Here is a 26,324-nt window from a genome sequence, read left to right as displayed (position 1 = left end):
ATTGGCCAGCCCAGTCACCAGACATGAACATTATTGAGCATTGGCTAAGATAAGGGTGGCACGGAAGATGAATATGACTAAGTATGTCTTTCTTTCTTGTTTCTTGATAATAAATATGTACCTTTACAGTCACTTTAGTGCAGAATGTATTTCTTCCTTATACTTCCCTCAGTGTTTTATATTATTTATTTATTTGTTCGTTCGTTGCTTCATTTATTCATTCGTTCGTTTATTTATTTATTAAAACCTTTTGGTCACTTTGGTATTTCTTTCTTATCAACTTTTTTTGTTGTTTATAAAAGGTACATTTACACTCACTTTAGTAAATGATTAAAACTTAATCTGTTCCTTATACGTCCATCAATTTTTAAATTTAATTTATTTGTTAATAGAAGCATGTACATTTATAATCATTTTAGGATTTCTTCCTCATACTTCATCCAGTTTGTACTATTTTTTTTTTGATAAAGTACTTTTATGGTCTTTTTATTATTTGATGAAGTATTTCTTTCTGTCTTATACTTTCGTCAAGTTTTAATTTATTTTTTGTTGTTAAAAAATATCTTTACCGCCACTTTAGTATTTGATTTAGGCTATATTTATTCCTTAAACTTCCATCAGTTTGCATTTATTGTTTTGTTGATACAATCACTTTAATATTTTTTCTTATACTTCTGTCAATTTGTATGTAATTGTTAATAAAAAGTAGCTTTACAGTCACTTTAGCATATGATCAAACATTTATTTAAATTCCTTATAATTTTGTCAATTTGTATTGTTGATAAAAAAATACCTTTAAGATTTTATTTCTTCCTTATACTTTCTGTACGTAGATGATATTCTGTGTGCAAAAACTCTATTTTTGTCATAATATTGACTATTTAATAAAAGTGCAATTCGACTTTAATGATTTCTTCGGTATATTAGATTTCCCCAAAATTAATGACATTACTCACATTTACATACTTTGAACACTTTTAGAGAAGCATAAAATTACATTCAGAGAAACAGTAGTTTATATGTGGAAAAAATATAGTCAGATATTTAAAGCAGGACTCATTTACATATTAAAAGTCTCTCTCATTACAGTTTGACCCCAAAATGCTCAGTGATTATCAGCTTAAATCTATTTACTCGTTTGACAGACATATTTTTGGATCATTACAAGTGAAATCAAATTGAATATGTTCACTCATAAATTGATATATAAATATCATGTATTTGTTATATATGAAGTAGTATATACCTACTATTATTTATAGATTATTTAATTGATTTATAATTTATTTATTATTAACTTATTTAAATTATGGGTGAAGCAGTGGCGCAGTAGGTAGTGCTGTCGCCTCACAGCAAGAAGGACGCTGGGTCGCCGGTTCAAACCTTGGCTCAGTTGGCGTTTCTGTGTGGAGTTTGCATGTTCTCCCTGCCTTCGCGTGGGTTTCCTCCGGGTGCTCCGGTTTCCCCCACAGTCCAAAGACATGCGGTGCAGGTGAATTGGGTAGGCTAAATTGTGCATAGTGTATGAGTGTGTGTGGATGTTTCCCAGAGATGGGTTGCGGCTGGAAGGGCATCCACTGTGTAAAAACTTGCTGAATGTGTTGGTGGTTCATTCCGCTGTGGCGACCCCGGATTAATAAAGGGACTAAGCCAACAAGAAAATGAATGAATGAATGAATATTTAAATGATGTAAAATACTTTGACATTTTATTTTCACAATAATTATTTGAGACCTTTAATGTGCAAAATATGTGTTGTCATAGGCTTTGTGGGTCAAAGACAATTAAGGGCTTTTTAATGGAAGTGTAATTGAATGTAATGTGGTGTTTCATTTTTACATCATATTGGGAACAATGTAAATTAATCCATATTAACTAGCATAAAGAATTTATTCATCAGAAATAGGGTAGTTCATTGTTAGTTCTTGTCAACTCACAGTACACCGTCTAATGTTAAAAAGCACAAGTTTGTATTTTAATAATGCATTAGTAGATGCTGTCCAGTATGCATTAACTAATGGAGCAATGATTTAAAATGTTACCATAATATCCATTAAGTTGAATTGTATTGTTTATTGTTATTTTATTAAGTTATTTGCATGATTAATATGCTTTCTATGCATATAAATAAATTTCTGGAAATGTAATTTGATGCATGCACTCCGTCTTTAACCCATGACTGCAGTTTGTGATGAAAACATTGAGAATCTAAGCGGCATCATGAAGAAGATGTTTGTTTTCTCGCAGCATGCTCTTGTGTTTACATTCCAGCAAAGACTTTGGTGTGTAGATTACACAAATCAATTATGACGGGTGTAAATATCCACGGTTTGTGCATTTCCCCGAAAACTGGAGCCATTGCCAAATCACATCGTGTTCATGAAGCTGCTGTTTGAAGTTCTGACCCACAACACTGTAAACATGATGGAGAGACTCCCGTTCAGTGGGAAAATAAAGCTGGAGAGGCTTTTCTTAGAAAACAACAGGATTTTATTCTTCAGACGTCAAGAGCTGATCAAAAATGATCCTTATAGACGAACAAGAAAACCATAGAGTCCACAATAAATAAAGCAGGGGATAAAATATTGCTATCTAAATTGTATAAATTGAATTAATTGAACTTTTTGACACTCCAAATGTATTATTATTATGTTTTGCTTGTTTTAGCTAATTTTTATAAGATAAATCAACACAATTGTTGAGTTTTTTTGAGCACAATTATTTTTTTTATGTTCAATCTACTTAAAAATGTGTTAGTTAACTTAATTTGTGTTGAGAAAACACGAAGCCAGCATTTTTTACAGTGTTGTTGTCTTTAAATTAATTATATATTGGCCTAATTAATTATTAATGTATTATTAATGTACAACAATTAATAAAGCAAATAAAAAAGTAAAATATAATCAACAAACACTGTTCGTTTCTTTATATTTAGGCTAAAATACTGCTTTAATTAATTAATTTATTTATTTATTTATTTATTTATTTATGTTTGTACTTTCACTTTAGTTGTCTTTTAATTCTTTAGGTTTAATTTCCAAAATGAGTCCTCATTGCCCTTAACAAGTTTACATTAATAATAAAGCTTGTTAACACATTTTTAAAGAGTGCCTTGTTTCGTTAATTCATCTTCATTTACAAGTAGCAGGGTATTTACAGCTGTATATTTCTATAGTTCTGCTCATGTCTCGTCCCTCTTTGCCTCCTGGTGGCATTGTCGCAAACTGCTGTACACCTAAAACTTTTTACCAATCCCTTAGTCCCGTAGCGGCGTCACATGCAGCGGTAGCGGTCATTTTGAAGTGTCACTCACTGTATGTCAAACTTGCATTAGTCAAATTGATTTAAAATATTAAGTTACATAATGTTTAACTACAAAGATTTAGTTCAAACTTAATTAACTGATTAAAATCAGTCACCTAATGTTTTATTAATTTTTTTGCTGAGATGTTTAAAGGAAAGTATAAACAAATGATAATATGAATGCTTTCTGCCATAATTTTATATTGTTCTTTGAAGTGCTGTTGTAGTCAGCGTCCTTCTCTAAATCATGCTTTAAATGCATGACAGACAAAATAAAAATCTGAATAAACTGGACATATTTTATTGCACGGAGAAAGATTAAAACTGTGTAACAATTGTTCTGAAGATCTTTTTTCATCTTTCATCCATGTGTTATGTCTTGTTATATTATGTTAAATTATTTCCTTTTAGGATTTGCGAGTCTGCTGGTTAGTTTTATGTATTTATTTTTCTAAAAGATTTAAGTGTAACACCATAAAAAAAATAAAAAAAACATCACAAAATTTTGGTCAGTTTAGACAAATAAAATTTATATTCATTTATATTATTATAACATTATAATTCCCATCCATCCATCCATCCATCCATCCATCCATCCATCCATCCATCCATCCATCCATTTATTTATTCATTTATTCGTTTATTCATTTATTCATTTATATTATTCATAAATATATCTATTTATTTAATTTATTTATTTATTCATTCATTCATACATTTATTTATCTATTTATTTATTTATTTATTTATTTATTATTCATTAATATATCTACTTTATTTATCCATATATTTATTCATGTATCTATTTATTTATTTATTTATTTATTTATACAGTTATTTATTTATTTATCTATCTATTTATTTATTTATTTATTTATCTATTTAATTTTTTTATTTTATTTGTCCATTTATTTATTCATTTATCAATTATTTATCTTTCTATTTATTTATTTATACAATTATTTATTTATTTATTAATTTATCTATTCATTTATTTTTTTATTTTTTTATTTATTTATCTATCTAATTTTTTTATTTATCCATTTATTTATTTATTTTAATTATTTGTTCATTTATTTAGCTTTCCATCCATCCATCCATCCATCCATCCATTTCTTATTTATTTATTAATCAATTTATTTATTCATTTATTTATTCATTTATTAATCTGTTTATCTATTTATTTATTTGTTTATTTCACTGTATTTTTATCACTTTGTTTTTTTATATTAGGTCAAACCCTAAAATTGACTAGATTTGCTGATTCTCCAAGTCATGTCTCTAATCCATAAACTCCTGTATTTTCCTGCATATATGGTGCTGCAACAGCCGCGTATAGTGCAGATAGTGGCGCGTGGCTTCAGATTTCACAGAAATGTTTACTCATGCTTTAAAGTTAAGACGGCTCAGTTATTCTGGGCTCCTTATCTTGGGCCTCCAATGATCTGAGTCATTGTCTCATAGTCAGCACACTAAGAAGTGTTCACTCTTTATCTGCCAGTGAGGTTGCCATAGTAGGGGGTGAGAAAAACACTCAGAGCTTTAATTGGAACTTGACCTTCGACCTCCGTCTCCAAGCACAGTTTCCCGCCAGCGCTGGGTTTGAGACAGGCTCTTTGTTTTGATCTTACAATTGTGAGTTGGATTGCTGGTCAGGAAACTGGTCCAGAATCAGTGTAAACAAGACAAAAAAAGATTCATTGGATTTATTAAATTGTTTTAAGGAAAGTGATTGCAAGCAATTTATACGGGCTGAATTTAAACAAACAAATGAAGTCGGACATTATTCATTCATTCATTCATTTATTTTCTTGTCAGCTTAGTCCCTTTATTAATCTGGGGTTGCCACAGTGGAATGAACCGCCAACTTATCCAGCAAGTTTTTACGCAGTGGATGCCCTTCCAGCTGCAACCCATCTCTGGGAAAAAGTCGGACATCACTTTAATTTAATTTAATTTAATTTAATTTAATTTAATTTAATTTAATTTAATTTAATTTAATTTAATTTAATTTAATTTAATTTAATTTTATTTAATTTAATTTAATTTAAGAGTTTGTTTAAATTCAGCCCATGTAAATTGTTTGCACACACTTACCTTAAATGTAAATTAAAAGTAAATGCAATTAATATATAATATATATATATATATAAGTGAAGGTTATTATTGTTATGCAGTTTGTATTTCAACAGTACTTTTACATTTGCTGAACATTTCGGTTTGTTTTTAATTTTGTGAACACATTTCTGTCTAGTTTTTATATATTTATGGTGCGTCCCAATTCGTGTATTTATACTACATCTTAAAAGTCAAATCAAATCACTTTTATTGTCACATTATCTGCAGCACGTGTGCTATGATGAGTGAAAAGCTTAGGTGCTGGCTCCAGACAGTGCAAAATAAAACAGCATACTCCCAAAAATACAGGGCAATCTAAAATTGGCAGTGTTGACAGCGATATGGTCAATGAATAGGTGTAACCATAGCTGTAGGCAGCATTGTTTCAAGTATGGATTGGTTAAAGTGCAGTTCATGCTACATGTTGATGGTGTTCAGTGAGGGGTGTGGAAGTGTCTGTGTGGGGTGTTTTAAGTGTTCATCAGCCTGATAGTCTGAGGGAAGAAGCTTTCCTTCAGTCGGCTGGTGCGTGACCAGATGCTACGGAACCATCTGCCTGAGGGTAGCAGAGTAGAAAAGTCTATGGCAAAATAAGTATTTATTTTGTGAAGAAAAAGTGCATACTTTTGAGTGTGTGACAAAGGAGTGTGCATGCTTTCGAATGGTTGTTGCTAAATCAGATATATTATTTAATAAATTTCCCAATAATTGCATTTTATTAACGTCTACCCCTACCCAAACCCTAAACCCAACCATTACAGTAATGTAAAAACACTATTAATACAGAGCATTATTGATAATATTTATTAAATTACTCATTAAATTGTATTTTATTAATGTTTACCCCGACCCCAATCCTAAACCCACCCATCACAGTAATTATAAATATTAATTATTGTTATACGTTTATTCATTTTCTTTTCGGCTTAGTCCCTTTATTTATCTGGGGTTGACGCAGGGGAATGAACCACCAACTTTTCCAGCATATGTTTTACGCAGCGAATGCTCTTCCAGCTGCAACCAATCACTGGGAAACACCCATAAACTCTCATTCACTCACATACACTAAGGACTTTTTAGCCTACCCAATTCACCTGCACCGCATGTGTTTGGACTTTGGGGGAAACCAGAGCATATTCGGAGCACCCAGAGGAAACCAACGCCAACACGGGGAGAACACGCAAACTCCACACAGAAACGTCAACTGACCCAGCCGAGACTCGAACCAGCAACCTTCTTGCTGTGAGGCCACAGTGCTAACCACTGAGCCACCGTTCTGCCCTTATTTTATTTCAGTTAATGAAAAATGTTTCTTGACCAATAGTTTCAGTCTTAGTTTTTGTTTGCTGGAATACGCTTTGCTGTCTGCTGTGATGATGCAGCTCCTCCATCAGGCCGGCGCTGGATTTCAGCTTTGGTTTTTATCAAAACAAGAGCGAGAGATGCTGTGAGGAGCAGCCTTGTGTTTTTAATAGGAGCACAGTTTCACAATGTCACATTCCATCTGCTGCTTCACACATTTTTGGGGCGGCTTGAGGAAATATCATTCGTCTTTGGTGACAAGTCTTTTTTTGTTTGTTAGTTTTTCTAGCTTTCTACAATAGAAACTCGGGTAGTTAATAATAATAACAACAACAACAATAGTAATAATAATAATAATAACAATTATAATAACAATAATAACCCCAACACTACTACTGTTTTTATTAATAATAATAATAATAACCACAACACCACTATTACTATTCATAATAATAATAATAATAAGAATAATGATAATAATAAGAATAATAACAACAACAATAATAACCCCTACTACTATTATTAATAATAATAATAACCACAACACCACTACTACTATTAATAATAATAATAAAATAATAATAGTTACCCCAACACTACTACCATTAATAATAATAATGATAATAATAATAATAATAATAATAATATTTATAATAATGATGATAATAATAACAACCACAACACCACCACTACTATTAATAATAATAATAATAATAATAATAACAATAATAATAATGATAATAACAACCACAACACCACCACTACTACTACTACTACTATTAATAATAATAATAACAATATTAATAATAATAATAATGACCACAACATCACTACTACTATTAATGATAATAATAATAATAATAATAATAATAATAATAATAATAATAATACCCACAACACCACTACTGCTATTAATAATAATAATAATAATAATAATAATAACCACAACATCACTACTACTATTAATAATAATAATAATAACAATAATAATAATAATAATAATGACCACAACATCACTACTACTATTAATGATAATAATAATAATAATAATAATAATAATAATACCCACAACACCACTACTGCTATTAATAATAATAATAATAATAATAACCACAACATCACTACTACTATTAATAATAATAATAACAACCCCAACACTACTACTACTATTATTATTATTAATAATAATAACAATAATAATAATAATAATAATATTAATAACCACAACACCACTACTACTATCAATAATAATAATATACACAATAGCATATATTACGCAGTATTAATACATAATATCATGTATTATTATTATTATTATTATTATTATTATTATTTTAAAAGTTTTTGCAAAACTCAAGTTTTCATATATCATGTTTATTTTGACGATATTCTCATATATGATATATGACAGTGTATATATATATATATATATATATATATATATATATATATATATATATATATATATATATATATATATACACATACATAGAGAGATAGTGAGAAACAGAGATAGATGTGAAATTTAAATATGAACCTGCATGTTCATATATGTAATCTGCATTTACTGACATATACCAGATTTCTATATTGCAGATTGTGATGGGAAAAGATGAGAAGTCACAATTGACCCATCTGTAGCGCCTGTCTGAACTCTCCCTTTAACACACTCTGATAGATGTTGATCAGGTGTCAGCATGTATGTTAAGTGTGTGTGTGTGTGTGTGTATGTGTGTGTGTGTGTACATGAGGCAGGGCTACTACACAAACACAGAGAGAGAGTCAGAGAGAGCTTGTAAAATGATCCTCACACACTCAGAACATCCTCTTTGCTGGAGTTCATGCTGCACTTTCCTTTACACTCTCTCTCTCTCTCTCTCTCTCTCTCTCTCTCATTCAGTTCAGTTTAATTCAGACTTGCTTTATTGGCGTGACAAATGTATTACCAAAGTATTTGTGTTGTTCACATTACATAGAACATACAGAAGCAAATGACACAGTAGTAGTGTTAACCCCCCCAAAACTCACAGTATATTTAACTATCAACATTTTAGGATAAATTAATAATAATAAATACTAATAAGCTATTTTTAACAGTCAGCATTTGTGTATTCATTTATAACAGTTTAGAATTCAGTGTGTGTGTGTCTCTCTCTCTCTCACTCACTCACACACACACACACACATATGCACGAACACATTCCTCCCAGTCAGTTTGAGGGGCGGTTTAGAGTTCGCTCCAAGCCCAAAGCAAAGTCATTGAGTCTCACGGTCACACACACAGAGCGAGCGCCAGGGGAGGTCTGACACACACACACTGCACTCTACATCTTCATGGACACACTCTTCATAATCTTCATTTCTTCATAAGCGCAGCAGCAGCAGTCCACATGCCAGATTCTCAACAGTGTCTCCCTGCTGAGTGGCTGACGGGATCAACAATGCGTCCGGACGTGATCCCCACGTGTCCGTCCCAGCATCTGCACTCAATCTGATCCAACATTTTAGATAGTTTTTGATATATTTGTGAGTTTTCCGTCCCATCGGGCTCCTGCCATGTGGTGGGGTTGCTTGTTTCTGGCAGCGCTGCTGGTGGTTGCAGATTGTGGAGGAGTTGAGCAGAAAACAGACGGACTCAGGAGCTCCACGCCGAAATCCAACAGCAGCAGCGGTCGGAGGTATCACCGGATCCAGCATGGACAGTGCAGCTACACGTTTATCCTCCCGGAGAGCGATGGAAACACTTGTCGAGAGTTTAAATCGGGCACGGCGTACAATGCCAATGCATTACAGCGGGACGCTCCTCAACCCGAAGCCGACTTGTCCAACCAGAAGATCCAGCAGCTGGAGCACGTCATGGAGAACTACACGCAGTGGCTACAGAAGGTGAGTTCTGCTTAATTCTGGATGATTACACGGTTATTTGTGTGGAGCTGTTTGTGATAACGCTTCATTTTGATAGACAGTTTTTGATTTTGGAATTACACAGCTTACAATTTACTAGTATTACAGTGTATAAATCAATTAGTAGACCTAAAGAAAACCTAAAGAAAACATTGAGAACTTGTTTCTGTCAAACCAATTAACTGACTTGACCATTAAAAAGTGTCTAAACCCAATGCTTTTGAAAGTAAAGTGAGTAAACTCTTCTTCAGTCTGACATGACTGTCTAAAATCATTGCTTTTAAAGCAATTAGTTGACTTTACTTAAAAAAAAGTGAGTAAACTCATGGCTTTTAAAGCAAGATTAGTTGACTTTTTAAAACAATTAAATCAACTGTTTTAATGCAAGTTAGTTGACTTTTTTTTAAAGCGATGGGTTTACTCACTTTAAGCGATTAGTTGACTAAGAAATCTGTTGCCTTTAAGGTGATTAGTTGACTTTACTTTGAAAAAGTGAGTAAACTCATGGCTTTTACAGCAAGATTAGTTGACTTTTTTTAAAGCAATGGATTTTCTCACTTTAAGTGATTAGTTGACTTTAGTATTTCTGTTGCTTTTAAAGTGATTAGTTGAGTTAAAAAAGTGAGTAAACGCTTCTACAATCTGACTTGACAGTCTAAAACCATTGCCTTTAATGCGATTAGTTGACTTTACTTTAATAAAGTGAGTAAACTCATGGCTTTTACAGCAAGATTAGTTGACTTTTTTTAAAAAGCAATGGGTTTACTCACTTTTTTAAGCGATTAGTTGACTTGACTTAAAAAATTTGTAATCTTGCTGCTTTATAAATGATTAGTTAAGTTAAAAAAGTGAGTAAACTCTTTTTCAGTCTGTGTTGACTGTATAAATCGTTGCTTTTAAAGGCATTAGTTGACTTTACTTTAAAAAAAGTGAGTAAACTCATGGCTTTTAAAGCAAGATTAGTTAACTTTTTAAAACAATTAAACTGTTTTAATGCAAGTTAGTTGACTTTTTTTAAGCAATGGGTTTATGCACTTTAAGCGATTTGTTGACTATTGAGTAATTCTGTTGCTTTTAAAGTGATGTAAGGTGACTTAAGTGAAGTGACTTTACTTTAATAAAGTGAGTAAACTCATGGCTTTTAAAGCAAGATTAGTTGACTTTTTAAAAAAAGCAATGGGTTTACTCACTTTTTTTAAGCGATTAGTTGACGACTTAACAAGTGAGTAATTTTGTTGCTTTTAAAGCGATTAGTTGAGTAAAAAAATTGAGGGAACTCTTCAGTCTTACTTGACTGTCTAAATCTTTGCTTTTAAAGGCATTAGTTGACTTTAAAAAAGGGATTGAACTCATTCTTTTAAAGCAAGATTACTTTTTTAAACAATTAAACTGTTTAATGAAGTTAGTTGACTTTTTTTAAAGCAATGGGGATACACACTTTAGGCGATTTGTTAACTTTATTGAGTAATTTTGCTGCTTTTAAAGTGATTAGTTGAGTTAAAGTGAGTTAACTCTTCTTCAGTCTTACTTGACTGTCTAAAACCATTGCCTTTAATGCAATTAGTTGACTTTACTTTAATAAAGTGAGTAAACTCATGGCTTTTACAGCAAGATTAGTTGACTTTTTTAAAAAGCAATGGGTTTACTCACTTTTTTAAGCAATTAGTTGACTTGACTCAAAAAATAGTAATTTTGCTGCTTTTAAAGTGATTAGTTGAGTTAAAAAAGTGAGTAAACTCTTCTTTACTCCTACTTGACTGTCTAAAATCATTGCCTTTAAAGTGATTAGTTGACTTTACCTTAAAAAGTGAGTAAACTCATGGCTTTTACAGCAAGATTAGTTGGCTTTTTAAAATGAGTAAATAAACTGTTTAATGAAATTAGTTGACTTTTTTTAAAAGCAATGGATTTTCTCACTTTAAGCGATTTGTTGACTTTAGTATTTCTGTTGCTTTTAAAGTGATTAGTTGAGTTAAAAAAAGTGAGTAAGCTCTTCTTCAGTCTGACTTGAATGTCAAAAACCATTGCCTTTAATGCGATTATTTGACTTTACTTTAATAAAGTGAGTAAACTCATGGCTTTTAAAGCAAGATTAGTTAATTTTTTTGAAAGCAATGGGTTTACTCACTTTTTTAAGCAATTAGTGGACTTGAATTTAAAAAGTGAGTAAAAGTTGCATGCCAATGGTGTAGATTTGCTTTTGGCATAAATAATGACATGCAGTGTCAGTTATAAAAGGTGAGGTATGGTTAATTGTGGATGATCATTTGTTATTTGTGCTTCTGAGAGGAGCTGTTTTTGATAATGTATCATTTTGATGGACAAAAATGATATTAGAAGTACATAGCAACCTATTCAGATAACCTGATTGTTTTTGAAGTGATTATTTGACTGTATTAAACAGTGAGTAAACCCAATTCTTTTAAAGTGATTACTTGACTTTATTTTTAAAAAGTGAGTAAATATGGGGTTTTTAATGCAATTAATTTGCTTAACTTCAAAAGTAACAGGTTTACTTGCTGTAAGTTGACTTAAAAAGTCAGAAATTATATTGTTTTTAAAGCGATTATTGTTGACTTCAACTTTAACCCTGGCTTTCAATCCAATAAGTTGACTTCACTTTAAAAGCAATAGATTAGCTTACTTTTTAAAGCAAGTAGTAGACTTTACTTTAAAAAAAGTGAGTAGACCCGTTGCCTTTAAAGTGATTAGTTGACTTTATTTAAAACAATTGAATAAACCCAATGTTTTAATGCAATTAGTTGACTTTACTATAAAAGCAATGGGTTTACTCACTATTTTAATTGATTAGTTGACTTTAAAAAGGTGAGGAAACTCGCTGCTTTTAAAGCAAGATTAGTCAACTTTTTTCAAACAATTGAATACCCCCCTCCCTGTTTTTAATGCAGTTAGTGTACTTTACTTTAAAAACAATAGATTAGCTCTCTTTTTTAAGTGATTAGTTGACTTGACTTAAAGTGAGTGAACTTAACATACTTAACATGGTGTAGATTTGCTTTTGATATTGGTCACGTCATGGAGGACTACACACAGTGGTTACAAAAGATGAGTTGTGTCTGACGGTGAATGACTGTGTGGTTTTTTTGTGATTTTGAGAGGAGCTGTTTGTGATAACACTTCATTTTAATGGACGGTTTTTGATTTTGGAAGTAACCTGATTGCTTTTAAAGTGAATATTTGACTTGGATGTGCATGTCAGGACGCTTTATGAGTCTGATGCCGACAGGGATCAGTGCTTCTCCTGACGCTGCTTTATTGTTGTCCACAACTGTTTAGACAACACTGAAACTTCTCAGATGTTTTTTTCCCTGCACTGCGTTCTTGGCTGATGTTCAGATGTCGGATTATGACGTGTTTTATAGTCATTGCATTCTGAGTTTTGCAATGAGGCTAGAAACAGGCAAGGTTTAGACACAGGCTAGAAACAAGTCAGAATATCTGCTGGTGCAGTAAGATAGTTATACTTGGTACAATTTCTTGAAATATGAAAACTTACCTAGGCTTTATCCTGGAAAAATCTGGATCCCTTATCCTTAAACAAGCAAAATAATCTGCCAATGGCGTAAGCAAAATAATCTCATGGCAAAGGGAAAAACTAGATTAGTTTGCTTACCTAATTGGCAGATTAGTTAGCTTGTTTTAATGAAAAACTCCCTTAATTTTGGCGTTTTATTTTTTGAAAACAACACAATATGTGTAGCTCATCTCGAAAATGCTTTTAGATTTAAGGATTTTTAGATATTTGGACTAGAAACAAGACAAAAATCATTATATATTCTGTTTTAAAATGAGCCAAAGCATTTAAACTTGACACTAGATTGAGAACTAGAGTTAAATCAAGATCACATACACATGTATATTCTCCATGAAAATGAATATAGTTCATTCATTAGTAGTTACAATGCAAAAATATATTATTTGTTGCTTCTTAAAATATACCGAAGCCTAATTCAACATAACATAACAGTCTGTTTTTTGACTGAAGGACAAGTATGTTTGATTGAGCATTTTTTTTTTTATTAGGCAAACTTAAAACAAGCTAAAATACAGCTATAATGAAGACTTAAAGTGACAACGCTGGTCTGAAAATTATGTCTCTTTTACATTTGCACTTGAAATGCCTAACTTTAAGTTAACCAACCAAGAAATAAAGATAAATAATCATAAATCAGACACAATAGACGTACACAATCTGATTCTGCATAGTATTTTATACTTAAGTGAAGATCAATATGATTATTTGGCTAGAAATAAAATTTAACTCTTGACAAGAAAAGGAGATTTAGCAGTGAATATATATATATATATATATATATATATATAATTATTTATTAATTTATTTTGTCTCTTAAGGACAAGTAAGTTTGATTGAGCATTTTTAATGAGCAATCTTAAAACTAGCTAATATACAGCTAAAATAAAGACTGAAACCTTCAACGCTGGTCTGAAAATTATGTCTCTGCTACATTTGCAGTTGAAACATCTAACTTTAAGCTTTACCAACTAAGAAAAACTGATAAATAAAGTTAAATCAGACACAATAGTCTTACACAGTCTGATCCTGCATAGTATTTTACAATCAAAACAAGATCAATATGATTATTTGGCCATAAATATGTAACTCTTGACAAGAAAAGGAGATTTAGCAGTGAATATTTTGTCACTAAAGGACAAATATATATGAATTTGACTGAGCATTTTTAATGGATAAACTTAAAGCAAGCTATTAAGGTAAATAAAAGTCTTAAAAATATAAAGCTAGTCTTAAATTTAGTTTTTTTTTTTGTTAAAATAAATGCTTTTTATGGGTTAAACTTTAGTTTTTGTTACATTAAAATGAAATCAAGAAGCATTTTCTAGACAAGCAAACAATATTGTCTTGTTTTTGGAAATATTAAGTCAAAATTTGGTGAGTTTTCCTCAAAACAAGCTAAATACAAAGGAAAAACTCCTTGTTTTAAACACAAATCACTTAATATTAATTACTAAAGTAGTTTATTTTTTTGCTTGGCTATTAAATGCTTCTTAATGTAAGAATATTTAGATCTTTGGACTAGAAATAAGACAAAAACTGTTGGGAAGAGAAGCGTTTTTGGCAGTGTGATTGCAATTAACCAACATTTGCAGTTAAAAAAAGATGAATAATCTTTAAAACAACTACAATAATCTCACACAATCTGATCCTGCACAGTACTGTATGCTTAAAATAAAACCAATAGGGCTAGAAATAAGATTGTAACTCTTTATTTTCAGAGTCGGAGCTTTATAATAACAGAGCCGTGGCATTAAAAGCATTACGTCGAGCACTTTAGCTGTCAGAAAGCTGATTTACGTCAACACGGACGGCTCTGTTCAGGAGGTTCTCTCTCAAGCAGCGTCTGGCGGGGTTTTGCAGATGTTCAGGTGGACTGCACACATCGGGATGATGGTCGTGGGCTTTTGCTGTCTATTTAATGACAGGAAGTCCGACAGACCCTCGGGAGCTATTTAAAGGAGGATCTGTGCTTCTACACTCTACATTTATGGTTCATGTTTTTATTTTTTCCCTATTTATTTCTGCTTTTGACTTGCTTTATGGGAGCTTGAGATATCGGCCAACAACTTTTAACTGTGAATAGGTCGAAAAAGTGACTTTTTAATAGTCTGCAGTGCTATATCGTCTGGGTTATTGTATATCACGCTACAGAAAAACATTGTAATAAACTGCAGCACATTTTCTGATATTTTACACACTTATTTCTTTATAAATGATTTCTTATACATTATATTACTTTAAGCTTCTGAAATTTCACTAAAGGTCACTTTGTTAAACTGGCTAGCAGTGGTGGAAAGAGTACTGAAAAGTCATACTTTAATTGTACCATTATTACCATTAATACTGTAAAAGTGCCATCACTTGCCTAAAAATGTAGTGTAAGTGGAGTAAAAGTATCGGTTGTAGGTATTACTTAAAGTATGAGTAAAAAGTAGCCCTTTCAATAGTACTCAAGAGTAGTGAGTATTACACTGTAAAAAGCTGATGTGTTTACATGTATTTTGTAGATGTGTGTAAACGTAACATTCTGTAGTGCATTTAGTGATTGCCAAGACCGCACACAACATCATAAGTCGTCAATATTTGGTTAGATTTAGGTTGTGATGTCAGGTGACCAAAATTCAATGTCTAGCCAGCATCTAAGGACAACGTTATTTAGATGTCCAATAATGACGTCAAATGATGTTGATATTTGGTTGATTTTAGGTTGTTAGAAAGTGACTAAAATCCAGCATCGAGCCAACATCTTAACCCAACATCCTATTAATGTCAAATACTGATATTTATTCGTCAGGTATGGCAATCAAAATACAATGTCTGATAGACATCATAGTGGTAACGTCCACACAACGTCAAGCTGTAACATCATTAGACGTTAATATTTGGTTGATTTTAGGTTGGACATTGATGTTGAGTTCTGACGTCAACCCGATTTTCATTTCCAAACAAAATGCAATGTCCTCATGATGTTAGGATAAAATGTCAATCTGACATCATTTTGACGTCAACCCAGGCTCGTTGTGGAAACGTAGCCCCGTGGACGTTTCTGAAAAACGGGCTGTTCGCGCCCGTGCTGTTCTCGCGTGAAAAGCTGCCGGAGGCCGCTGTCGAGCGACCGTCTGTCGGACTGACTGACTGACTGACTGAATGACTGAACAACCGACTGGGCGGCCGGCCAATCAGCCAACCCAGCCACCCTCCTCCTCCTCCTTCCCTTAACCCAAGCTACGATTTACAAAAGCCGTCCAGGAAAGACAAACAAAAGCCCTCGTGCGTTTTTGACAGAATGTTTGGATTTCAGTGCATTCTCGCCCCGTCATGAACTCGTTCGCTTTTATTTTTTGGATTCTGTTTTTCATCTTACCTGATTTCTGGAACCGCTCTTCCCCAGACTCGAACCCGGTCATCGCCGTGGCCGGCTCCTCCTCCTCCTCCTCCGGGCCTCCTCTCCGCCAACAACTACACTACGAGCTAAGCGGACAAACTGGTTGCGGCGGGAAAGCCCTCCACACGGAGGTGAGCCGTCAGCCGGCGAGCGCGAAGACGAAGAGTGGCGTCACACCGCCCCGTAGTGTCTGCTCGAAAAATGAAATGCAGCCATACGTACCTCCGGCCACGTAAATCGTGGTCTCCAGAAACATCCATGGAGCTACGTTTTCAGAATGAGATTGGGTTGGTTGACGTCCTGTGCCTGCTGGGTGTTTAAAGCCATTTCGGTCATCATACAGTAAACATCCGTCATCTTCTCATCAGTGACTTGCATCTAAACCGTCTCTGGGTCAATGTGTGTAAAGATTTTGGACGTTTTCTTTGACATTTTGCTGCAATTATAAATCGCCCATGTCTTGAGGTAGTTCATTATGATGCTTCTATGCGCGATTTGATTGGACAGGAATCAAAAGACAACTCAGCCAATCGCTATAGATAAGAAAAAATAGCGAGTAAAGTCTCTAGTAAAGTCAACAGAGCAGAGATCAACATCCCATAGTGCAATTCACAACTGTAAATAAACCCCAAAACCATTGGTGGAAAGAGTACTGAAAAAGCATACTCAAGTAAAAGTACCATCACTTGCCTAAAAATGTAGTGTGAGTAGAGTAAAAGTACCTGTTGTAAATGTTAACCAAATTAGGAGTAAAAAGTAGCCCTTTTAAAAGTACTCATGAGTAGTGAGTATTAAGCTGTTAAAAGTTGATGCATTTACATGTAACTTGTGGATGTGTGTGTAAACGTAAGACTCTGTAGTGATTCTTTAATTATTGCCCAGCAGGTACACAACGTCATAAGACATTAATATTAGGTTAGATTTAGGTTGTGATGTCAGGTGACCAAAATTCAATGTCTAGCCAGCATTGAAAGACAACGGTATTTAGACGTCAAATGATGTTGATATTTGGTTGATTTTAGGTTGTTAGAAAGTGACTAAAATCCAACGTTGAGTCAACATCTTAAACCAACGTCATATTGACGTCAAATACTGATATTTATTCGTCAGGTATGGCAACCAAAATCCAACGTCTGATAGACATCATAGTGGCAGCATCCACACATAATATTTGGTTGATTTTAGGTTTCAATTTTACCATTTCTGAGAAAAACTACTCAATTACAGTCATTTGAGTGTTTGTAATTAGTTACAGTCACCACTGCTGGCTAGTATAGTCAAAGAGCTTAGAATGACCTTGAGGCGACACTTTAGTGTAATTTGGGAAACAGCCACTAGAGGACCCGGCAGTCATTTTGGAATGAAAACTCCAATAGAGCAGCAGCATATTATAAGTCTGTAAAATAAACTATTAAAAGTGCTGATGTTTGTGATAGTAAGTGTTGTATTGTCGTCTTTCAGGTTGTATCTCAGCTTTAATGCGCTTTTTAAATAAATAAATAAAAAACACAGCAGCTGCTTGCCATCGCGAAAGTAATGAGATCCAATGGACGGCCGTTCACTTTCACTCCAAAATGGAGGAATCCGGGGCTGTTGCTGGGCGCTGCTGTTGCAATGGGACGTTCTATTGAGTGTCGCCTCTTGGTCATTCTAAGCTCTTTGGTGAAGTCAACAGAGCAGAGATCAACATCCCATAATGCAATTCACAACTGTAAATAAACCCCAAAACACACTAAATACCAAATCTATTTTTTCTTGTCTAGAAAATGCTTATTAATTTAAGAACTTTTAGATATTTGGACTGAAAACAAGACAACTCTAAGTAAGAAAAGCAGTGTAAATGTTTGTGTATGTTACTAACTTGGACTGGTTTGTTACTGTAACTTGTTTTATGCATGGTTGTTTCTGGTTGAGTTGACATAATGATGACTTTTGCAGTAATAAAGCAGGTTGCAGTTTCCTTTTTAAAAAGCATATAATAATCAAGCATGATGTCTTTCAAGCTTAAGTCATGAACAGCACACTCAATGATCAAACGCTTTTCTTCTTTCAAAGCGATTAAATCCCACGTGCTTTTCTCCGCCTTTTTCCATTCTCCTCTTCATTCTCCGTCCAGCTCAATTACACTGACGGATGTAAAGCAGCTACAGATTAGTATTTGCAGACGCTCGTGTGATCTGCTTGGCTCTGTTTTAGACCCAGTCGGCTGAAATAATATTATGGTGCAATGGTTAAAAAACAAGCAAGGAAAATAAAAGCCTTTTTTTTTTTTTTTAAGCCAGGACACGCATGCTGTCAAAAGACGTACTACAGTTCAGGATGTCAGAGTTCATGAAATGCAGTCTGGCAGCGCATGCCGTCTGAATTCTGCACCGCTGAGTAACTGGCTTATCATCAAATACAGACTGAGGAGTGTGTGTGCACATCTGAAAACACTAGTAATGCCACTCTTCCTCCTTAGAAACACTTCAGCTTCGATTAGACACCGTTAATAAATCATGAGTGGGAAGATCTGGCTTGTTAAAAACTTTAAATGTGACCAAATAAATAACTGAATCATTCAACCTTAAACCTGTTTAAATTTAAAAACCATTGAAAAGTTGTGTGAAACACTTAAAGGTGCTTTAGATTGCATTAGGGCAGTATATTAAATCATTCTCTGATATCTACATAGTGAGTATGTGGCTTAGGTATGCACTCAAATTCTCCAGAAACAGTTTTACAGGACCATTTAGAGTCCCAGGAGTTAGCCCTATAGGATTTGGTTGGTTTTGACCCTATTTGGAAGGCACATTAATATTTATGAGTTCTGTTCAGATGCTCAAGCTGAGTGTCTGACACTCTCTCAACAACTACAACACCTAAAGAATTACCACAACAGAACAATCACTATAGTTGCTGTTACCATAGCAACTATAGAATCGCCATTAGAGGTCAAATATTAGTGTTAGTGTTACCATAGAAACAATAGAATTGCCACAACAGATCAATCATTATGGTTGTTTGGTTGCCATAGCAACAATAGAATCGCCACATCAGATCAGTTACTCTAGTTATTGTGTTACCATAGCAACTATACAATCGCCACAACAGATCAATCACTGTAGTGGTTGTGTTAACCTAAGAAACTATAGAATCACCACAACAGATCGATTACTAATGTTGTTGTTACCATAGTAACTATAGAATCACCACAACAGACCATTCACTATAATTATGTTACCATAGCAACTGTAGAATTCCCACAACAGATTGATTACCATAGTGTTAGTGTTTCCATAGCAACTGTAGAATCGCTGTAACAGATCAATCACTATAGTTGTTGTGTCACCATAGCAACTATAGGATTGCCACAACTGATGAATCACGATAGGTGTTGTGTTGAAATAACAACAATAGAATCACCACAACAGATCAATCACCACAGTTGTTGTGTTACCCTAGCAACTATAGAATCACCACAACAGATCTATCACTACAGTTGTTGTGTTACCACAGCAACTATGGAATCACCATAACAGATCAATCGCTACAGTTGTGTTACCATAGCAACTATAGAATCACCACAACAGATCAATCGCTACAGTTGTTGTGTTACCCTAGCAACTATAGTATCACCACAACAGATCAATCGCTACAGTTGTTGTGTTACCATAGCAACTATAGAATAACCACAACAGATCAATCGCTACAGTTGTTGTGTTACCCTAACAACTATAGAATCACCACAACAGATCAATCGCTACAGTTTTTGTGTTACCCTAGCAACTATAGTATCACCACAACAGATCAATCGCTACAGTTCTTGGGTTACCCTAGCAACTGTAAAATTACCACAACAGATCAATCGCTACAGTTGTTGTGTTACCATAGCAACTATAGAATCACCACAACTGATCAATCACTACCGTTGTTGTGTTACCCTAGCAACCGTAAAATCACCACAACAGATCAACCACTACAGTTGTTTTGTTACCATAGCAACTATATAATCACCACAACAGATTAAATTCTATACTACTGTAGTGTGGTTCAACAGCACATCAGTGTTTAGATGTGGACTCCAGTATTGAGCTTGTTTTAGCTGAATGAGCAGTAATTCAGGCTAATTGTGCAGGAACATGAGGATGCAGTTACCATATTTGACAGGCCAGAAGATGAAGTGTGGTGTGCTGGTGTTCATCCGTCTTCATCAAGCGAGTCTCGGTCTGATGAAAGACTGCAGATTGAGCTGGAGGTGCGCAGGGGTCTGTGTGGGGTCCGCTTTCGCTCGCTCGCTCTGGAATTCTGGAAAGAGTGAATCCCGATAACATTCTTGTCCAGTCAAAGGTGGCTTCTGTTTGTCCAGGGATTATCCAGGAACAGGCACGGCTGGTGTCGATGTGCTGTGATCTTTTATCGTTTGTTTCAGGAAACGGAGAGCTAATCTCTGACGCTTAAACTATCAGCTGCTTTATGAAGAGATGCTTTTATGAGAGAAAGGGGGAATCCAGGGTGTAGATATCTAATCGCAGTTTCAAGTGATTGTTCATCATTTGCACAATTACATGTTGCTTCAATCCCAAATTACTTGTTTTATTGCTGTGGAACACAATGTCCTGGCATTTCTTTTTTTAATTTTAACTGGGATCTTTTTGTTTTTTTAAAGAAATGGATACTTTTATTTGGCACTGGTGAATTTATTGGTCAAAGGAGACAGTAAGGAGATTTCTAATGTTACCAAATATGTTTATTTAATATAGTTGAACTTTTCAAAGCATCTTGAAAAAAAAAAAAACATGTTTCCACAGCATTGTTTTCAACATTTTTAAAATTAACAATGCTGAAAACTCAAGACATTTGTTTTCATTGATATTTCAAAATATAATTGGGACTTGTGGAGCTTCCCATGGTTGGATTTGCTCTTCAGTGTTTGGACCAAGTGTGCCGCAAGCCTACGTTTGAGTGAAGGTTTCGGCCGTTAGATCGCCCCCTGGGGGCTGGCTGCAGTACAAGTCATAAAGCCCGCCTCCTCCGTGTTAATGAAGGAGACTTGAGCCCAAATAAAAAAAAATATTACACTTGCAATAAAATGTCCCGAAAGATAGTTCTGGTGGATTAAGGCACTGGTTATTGTGCTGAAATAGGTGCAGATCTTCATTTTTGTAAACAGTTTGTTTTTAGCAGTAATTTAATGCTGGGCGTGTCATCGTGATTGACAGCTGTGATTGACAGTTTCTCAAAGCGCGGCGTCTGAGCTTCGGCAGGAGACTGAAGTAGACTGAAATGTTATTATTCGATTTCTGTGTTATTTTACCATGACAAAATGAGTTCAGCAGTAAACTATAGTTTCTGACATACATGATCTGGTGGAACACTGTTTATTCGCTAAGTTCAGAGCTTTTTTCGGGCTTTATTAGTTTGCTGATACACACCTAGCCACCCAGATAACAAAACACAGTTCCGGCTAGATTCTCGCCTGCCGGAGACTTATCTCTTAGAGCTCAGACTGACTAACGTTACCTCTGCTGGACCTACTCCGGATGCCTGGACTCACTGCCCGATTCCAGTCCGAGTCAATCGAGCCACATGCGGCGGCCGAGCGAGCAGGCGCTGCGGCATGCGAGCCGGAATCAGCCCGCGACGCCGCGAGTAAGTTATGCGCTGCGGCCTGGAGCTGGCGCGATTGAATATATAAAACCCTCATATTTGTTAACGTTATTACATCAATTTGTGTTGATATGACAGCAAACGCATGCTGAGAAGTTCGGGGGGCGTAGTTGATTTTACATAAAGCGTTTGATTGGAAGCTCGACTCCGCTCATTTTCGCGGCTCCTCCTCTGGCTCCATCAGACAATCCTTCTGCGCATGTCTGGCTCCAATTTCAGCAGTCTTTTGCAACAGTTTGTGCCCGTCAAGCAGGCGTTTTGCCCTCAAGGCGTTCAATGGGAAAAAGGGCTGTCGCGTCGTCCATATTTTTTACAGTCATTGGTTTGGACTCTCAGCAGTGAATATTAAACCACACTGAACTGAGCTAAACTGAACTTCCAACTCCTGAACTTCTAGAGCTTCTGTGTTCAGCTGCTTTGACACAATCTACATTGTAAAAGTGCTATAGAAATAAACATCAACTGAATTGAATGTAATATTGCACTTAAGTACATTAGTATGATACATATTTTTATTTTTATGAGTAAAAAAACAGACATTCCATTTTGGTGTTGGTTGGCATCTGACATTTTATAAAGGCATTTTACTGTACATTACTTTAATTTATGTAAATAAAATAACATACTTATTCTAATGCACATGCATTCAAATATATACAAGAACTATCTCTCTCTCTCTCTCTCTCTCTCTCTCTTTCTCTCTCTCTCTCTCTCTCTCTCTCTCTCTCTCTCTMTATATATATATATATATATATATATATATATATATATATATATATATATATCTATAGTTGGAGACAAATGATTAACCCTTCTGTTAAATTAATTATTATTAGTTTTTCCAAATTTCCATAGTCCACTTTAATAAAGAAAAGTTTTTTTCAGTAAATTTTTAAACACTTATATTTACTAACTAATTATTTTGTCTTCATATTGTTTTCTATTTTATTAATTGTTTGGCATGTATATATATTTGAAAAAAAAAAGTGTATATATATATATAATATGTATGCAAAAGAAAGTTTCGTATAGTTTTGATTTAAGTATCAGTTTGTATTACATATAAATAAATAAATAAATTGTGTTATTTTTTTATATGTTATAATTATTACTATATATGTGTGTGTGTGTGTGTGTGTGTGTGTGTGTGTGTGTGTGTGTGTGTGTGTGTGTGTGTGTGTGTGTGTGTGTGTGTGTGTGTGTGTGTGTGTGTGTGTGTGTGTGTGTGTGTTTGAAAATGAGTGCCATATAGGAGCAGTGAGGAGATTGTACATAAACAAGGATGTTGCCAGAGTGGCTTTTTGGTTTCTTTTCTTGTGCATCCCAGACACTAGTTTCCCATCTGAAAGAGCTTTTAGCATAGGGGTTATATAGTCATCCAACTTCACTATTTGTAATGTTCAGTATGTATTTGAGTAATGATGGATGGCTTCTTTACTTGAAAGCTCCCATTTGATTATAATAATTTGTTTTGTTGACAGAGTTTAAGGTTTACTGGATCATTATCATTGACACCTTACAGATGTTGATCTATCTTTTCCATCACACAACCTTAGTAATATTTTATTTGTCAAGTTTAAAAGGCACTTTAACACTTGTTAATTTTATTATAAAAAGATCAGATATTTTGTTTAAATATTTTAGTTTTTGACTATTAAAACTGTTTGCCTCAGTAATGTTGGCAAATTAAAATGAAGCGGTTAAAATATAGTAATAATCCTAAATGCATTGTTAAAAAAAATCAATAATTATTGATATCGAACAGCAATATCACCCAGCCTTATGTATATATATATATATATATATATATATATATATATATATATATATATATATATATATATATATATATATATATATATATATAATTTTATTTTTTTTTAGTACTAGAATTAATATTATCATTAATAATATGTTTTTGATTAACTTGTTATACAGAAGGACATTTTAGATGGTGTCTTATCGGGAAATATTTTATAGAATATTCTTGAAAATATAGTGAGAAAATGACATCTGATGTGTGTGTGAACTACTGTACATCCCTCGACCTAATGGTTACATAAGTCTTCTGCCAGAGAGCTCAGACTGACTGTGGTTAAAGTTGCAGGACTGTATATCTCTAATGGTGTCACGTGTGTAGAGACTCAACATCTTGGCCATAGATAAAAAAGCCATAGATCTTCACACTCCTCGTTTTCCAAGCTCGTGTTTCTGGATAAGCAGCACTTTAGATTTAAAAGCTGACGCTGGATCTCTGGCTCTTTGAAATAGCCATTGTTGAGTTGTGGTGTTGGTGTGTGCAGTGAAACGCGGAGGTTAATCCACAGGGTTTCTTTCACTCGGCCACACAGCACGTCTGAAGAGCCGAGCAGGATCGGCTATTTTAGGGGTGACTTCCTCTGTATCAGAGTTTGTTTTGCTGATGGACGGAGCCAAAAGAAACAAGCGGGTGAATATTCACTTGACGGGCTGAAAAGCTCTTCCTTCCTGTTTTACAGCTCGTACACATTTATATGAGCACCACAGGGAGAAGTTAAAGAGTCACATTTAATATCACGTTGAGATCATGAGGAGAATGAAAACTATATATGAGGCACTTTTTTAGGGTGAAAGGGAGAAAAAAAATATATATATAATATTATATGAATATAATATTTACCTTGATGTTTTATAATACCTTTTAAAACCTCATAATGCATTTGGTTTGTTTTGATCTGGACGACTTACTACACCCTCATATTTTTTTTTTATAAGGGACTGAAACTTGTTTTTATTGTGGCGCAGTGGGCAGCACGTTCGCCTTACAGCAAGAAGGTCGCTGGTTCAAGCCTCGGCTGGTTCAGTTGGCCTTTCTGTGTGGAGTTTGCATGTTCTCCCCGTGTTGGCATGGGTTAGGGCGTTGAGTCGGCTAAATTGTCCTTAGTGAATGTGTGTTTTCCAGTGATGGGTTGCAGCTGGAAGGGCACCCGCTGCATAAAACATATGCTGCATAAGGTGGTGGTTCATTCCGGTGTGGTGACCCGAGAATAATAAAGGGACTAAGCCGAAAAAAAAATTAATAAATATTATTATTTTATTATTATTAGTAGTATATTTAAATTTTTATAAAAACTATTTTGAGAAAAATAACAACTAATAATGTAAAGTTTGAAGACAAAATATTTTTTTAAATAAGTGCTGTTCCCAAGTAGGGAGTATAGTTTATTTTAGCACGTTTTTAATTGTTTGCTTCTTAAAACAGTCAGGGGTAAACCAGGGGTGTCCAAACTCGGTCCTGGGGGGCCGGTGTCCTGCATATTTTAGTTCCAACCTCATTTAAACACACCTGCACCACACTGTAAAAAAATGCATAATTTGATGGTTTATTTCCGGCAACTGTGGTGTCGGAAAAAAAAGAAGTAAAATAACGTCCATTAAATTACAGAAATTTACTGTGAAATAATGGATATTAAATTACAGAAATTTACTGTAAAATAACAGATATTAATTTACAGAAATTTACCGTAAAATAACAGATATTAATTTACAGAAATTTACCTTTAAAATAACAGATATTAAATGACAGAAATTTACCGTAAAATAACGTTTTTAAATTACAGAAACTATGCAGGACACCGGCCCTCCAGGACCGAGTTTGGGCACCCCTGATTTAAACCTATTGACAAACCATTGCAGAATTAATCACTTTTTAAAATCAGAAAGTGATCCAAATCAAAAATATAAAAATGTAATAAAATATTATAAATTTGTGTACATTTAAATTCTTTTAATGTTTTTTTTTTTTACAATAAAAAAGGATGATTGCATGATCAAATACAATACATATTTAATTTAATTTAATTTTCCTTCGGCTTTATTTATCAGGTGTCACTACCATGGAATGAACCACCTACTTATCCAGCATATGTTTTACACAACAGATGCCCTTCCAGGTGCAACCCAGTACTGGGAAACACCCATACACACTCATTCACACACACACACACACACACACACACACACACACACAAACACACAGGGAAACTGAAGCACCCGGAGGAAACCCACGGCAACTCGAGGAGAACATGCAAACTCCACACAAAAATGCCAACTGACCCAGCCAGGACT

At 34.1% G+C, this 26,324-nt stretch overlaps 1 protein-coding gene across 3 annotated transcripts in view; it reads left to right on the top strand.

Annotated features, from left to right (window-relative positions):
- The window catches only part of angpt1 (angiopoietin 1), a 405,920-nt gene that overhangs the window by 219,587 nt on the left and 160,009 nt on the right, over positions 1-26,324 (top strand). The window contains exon 1 of one of the 3 annotated variants that reach the window (XM_073930479.1): positions 8,998-9,609. The exons of 1 other annotated variant lie outside the window; for it this stretch is intronic. In XM_073930479.1, the coding sequence (XP_073786580.1) occupies positions 9,280-9,609 (330 nt within the window). In that variant the 5' untranslated portion in view covers positions 8,998-9,279. 3 annotated transcript variants of the gene reach the window in all.

Source organism: Danio rerio, chromosome 19 (genome assembly GCF_049306965.1).
Source record: "Danio rerio strain Tuebingen ecotype United States chromosome 19, GRCz12tu, whole genome shotgun sequence".
NCBI classification, from domain to species: domain Eukaryota; kingdom Metazoa; phylum Chordata; class Actinopteri; order Cypriniformes; family Danionidae; genus Danio; species Danio rerio.
The sequence above is the reverse complement of the archived record's forward strand: the minus strand, read 5'-3'. Positions and strand labels throughout refer to the sequence as shown.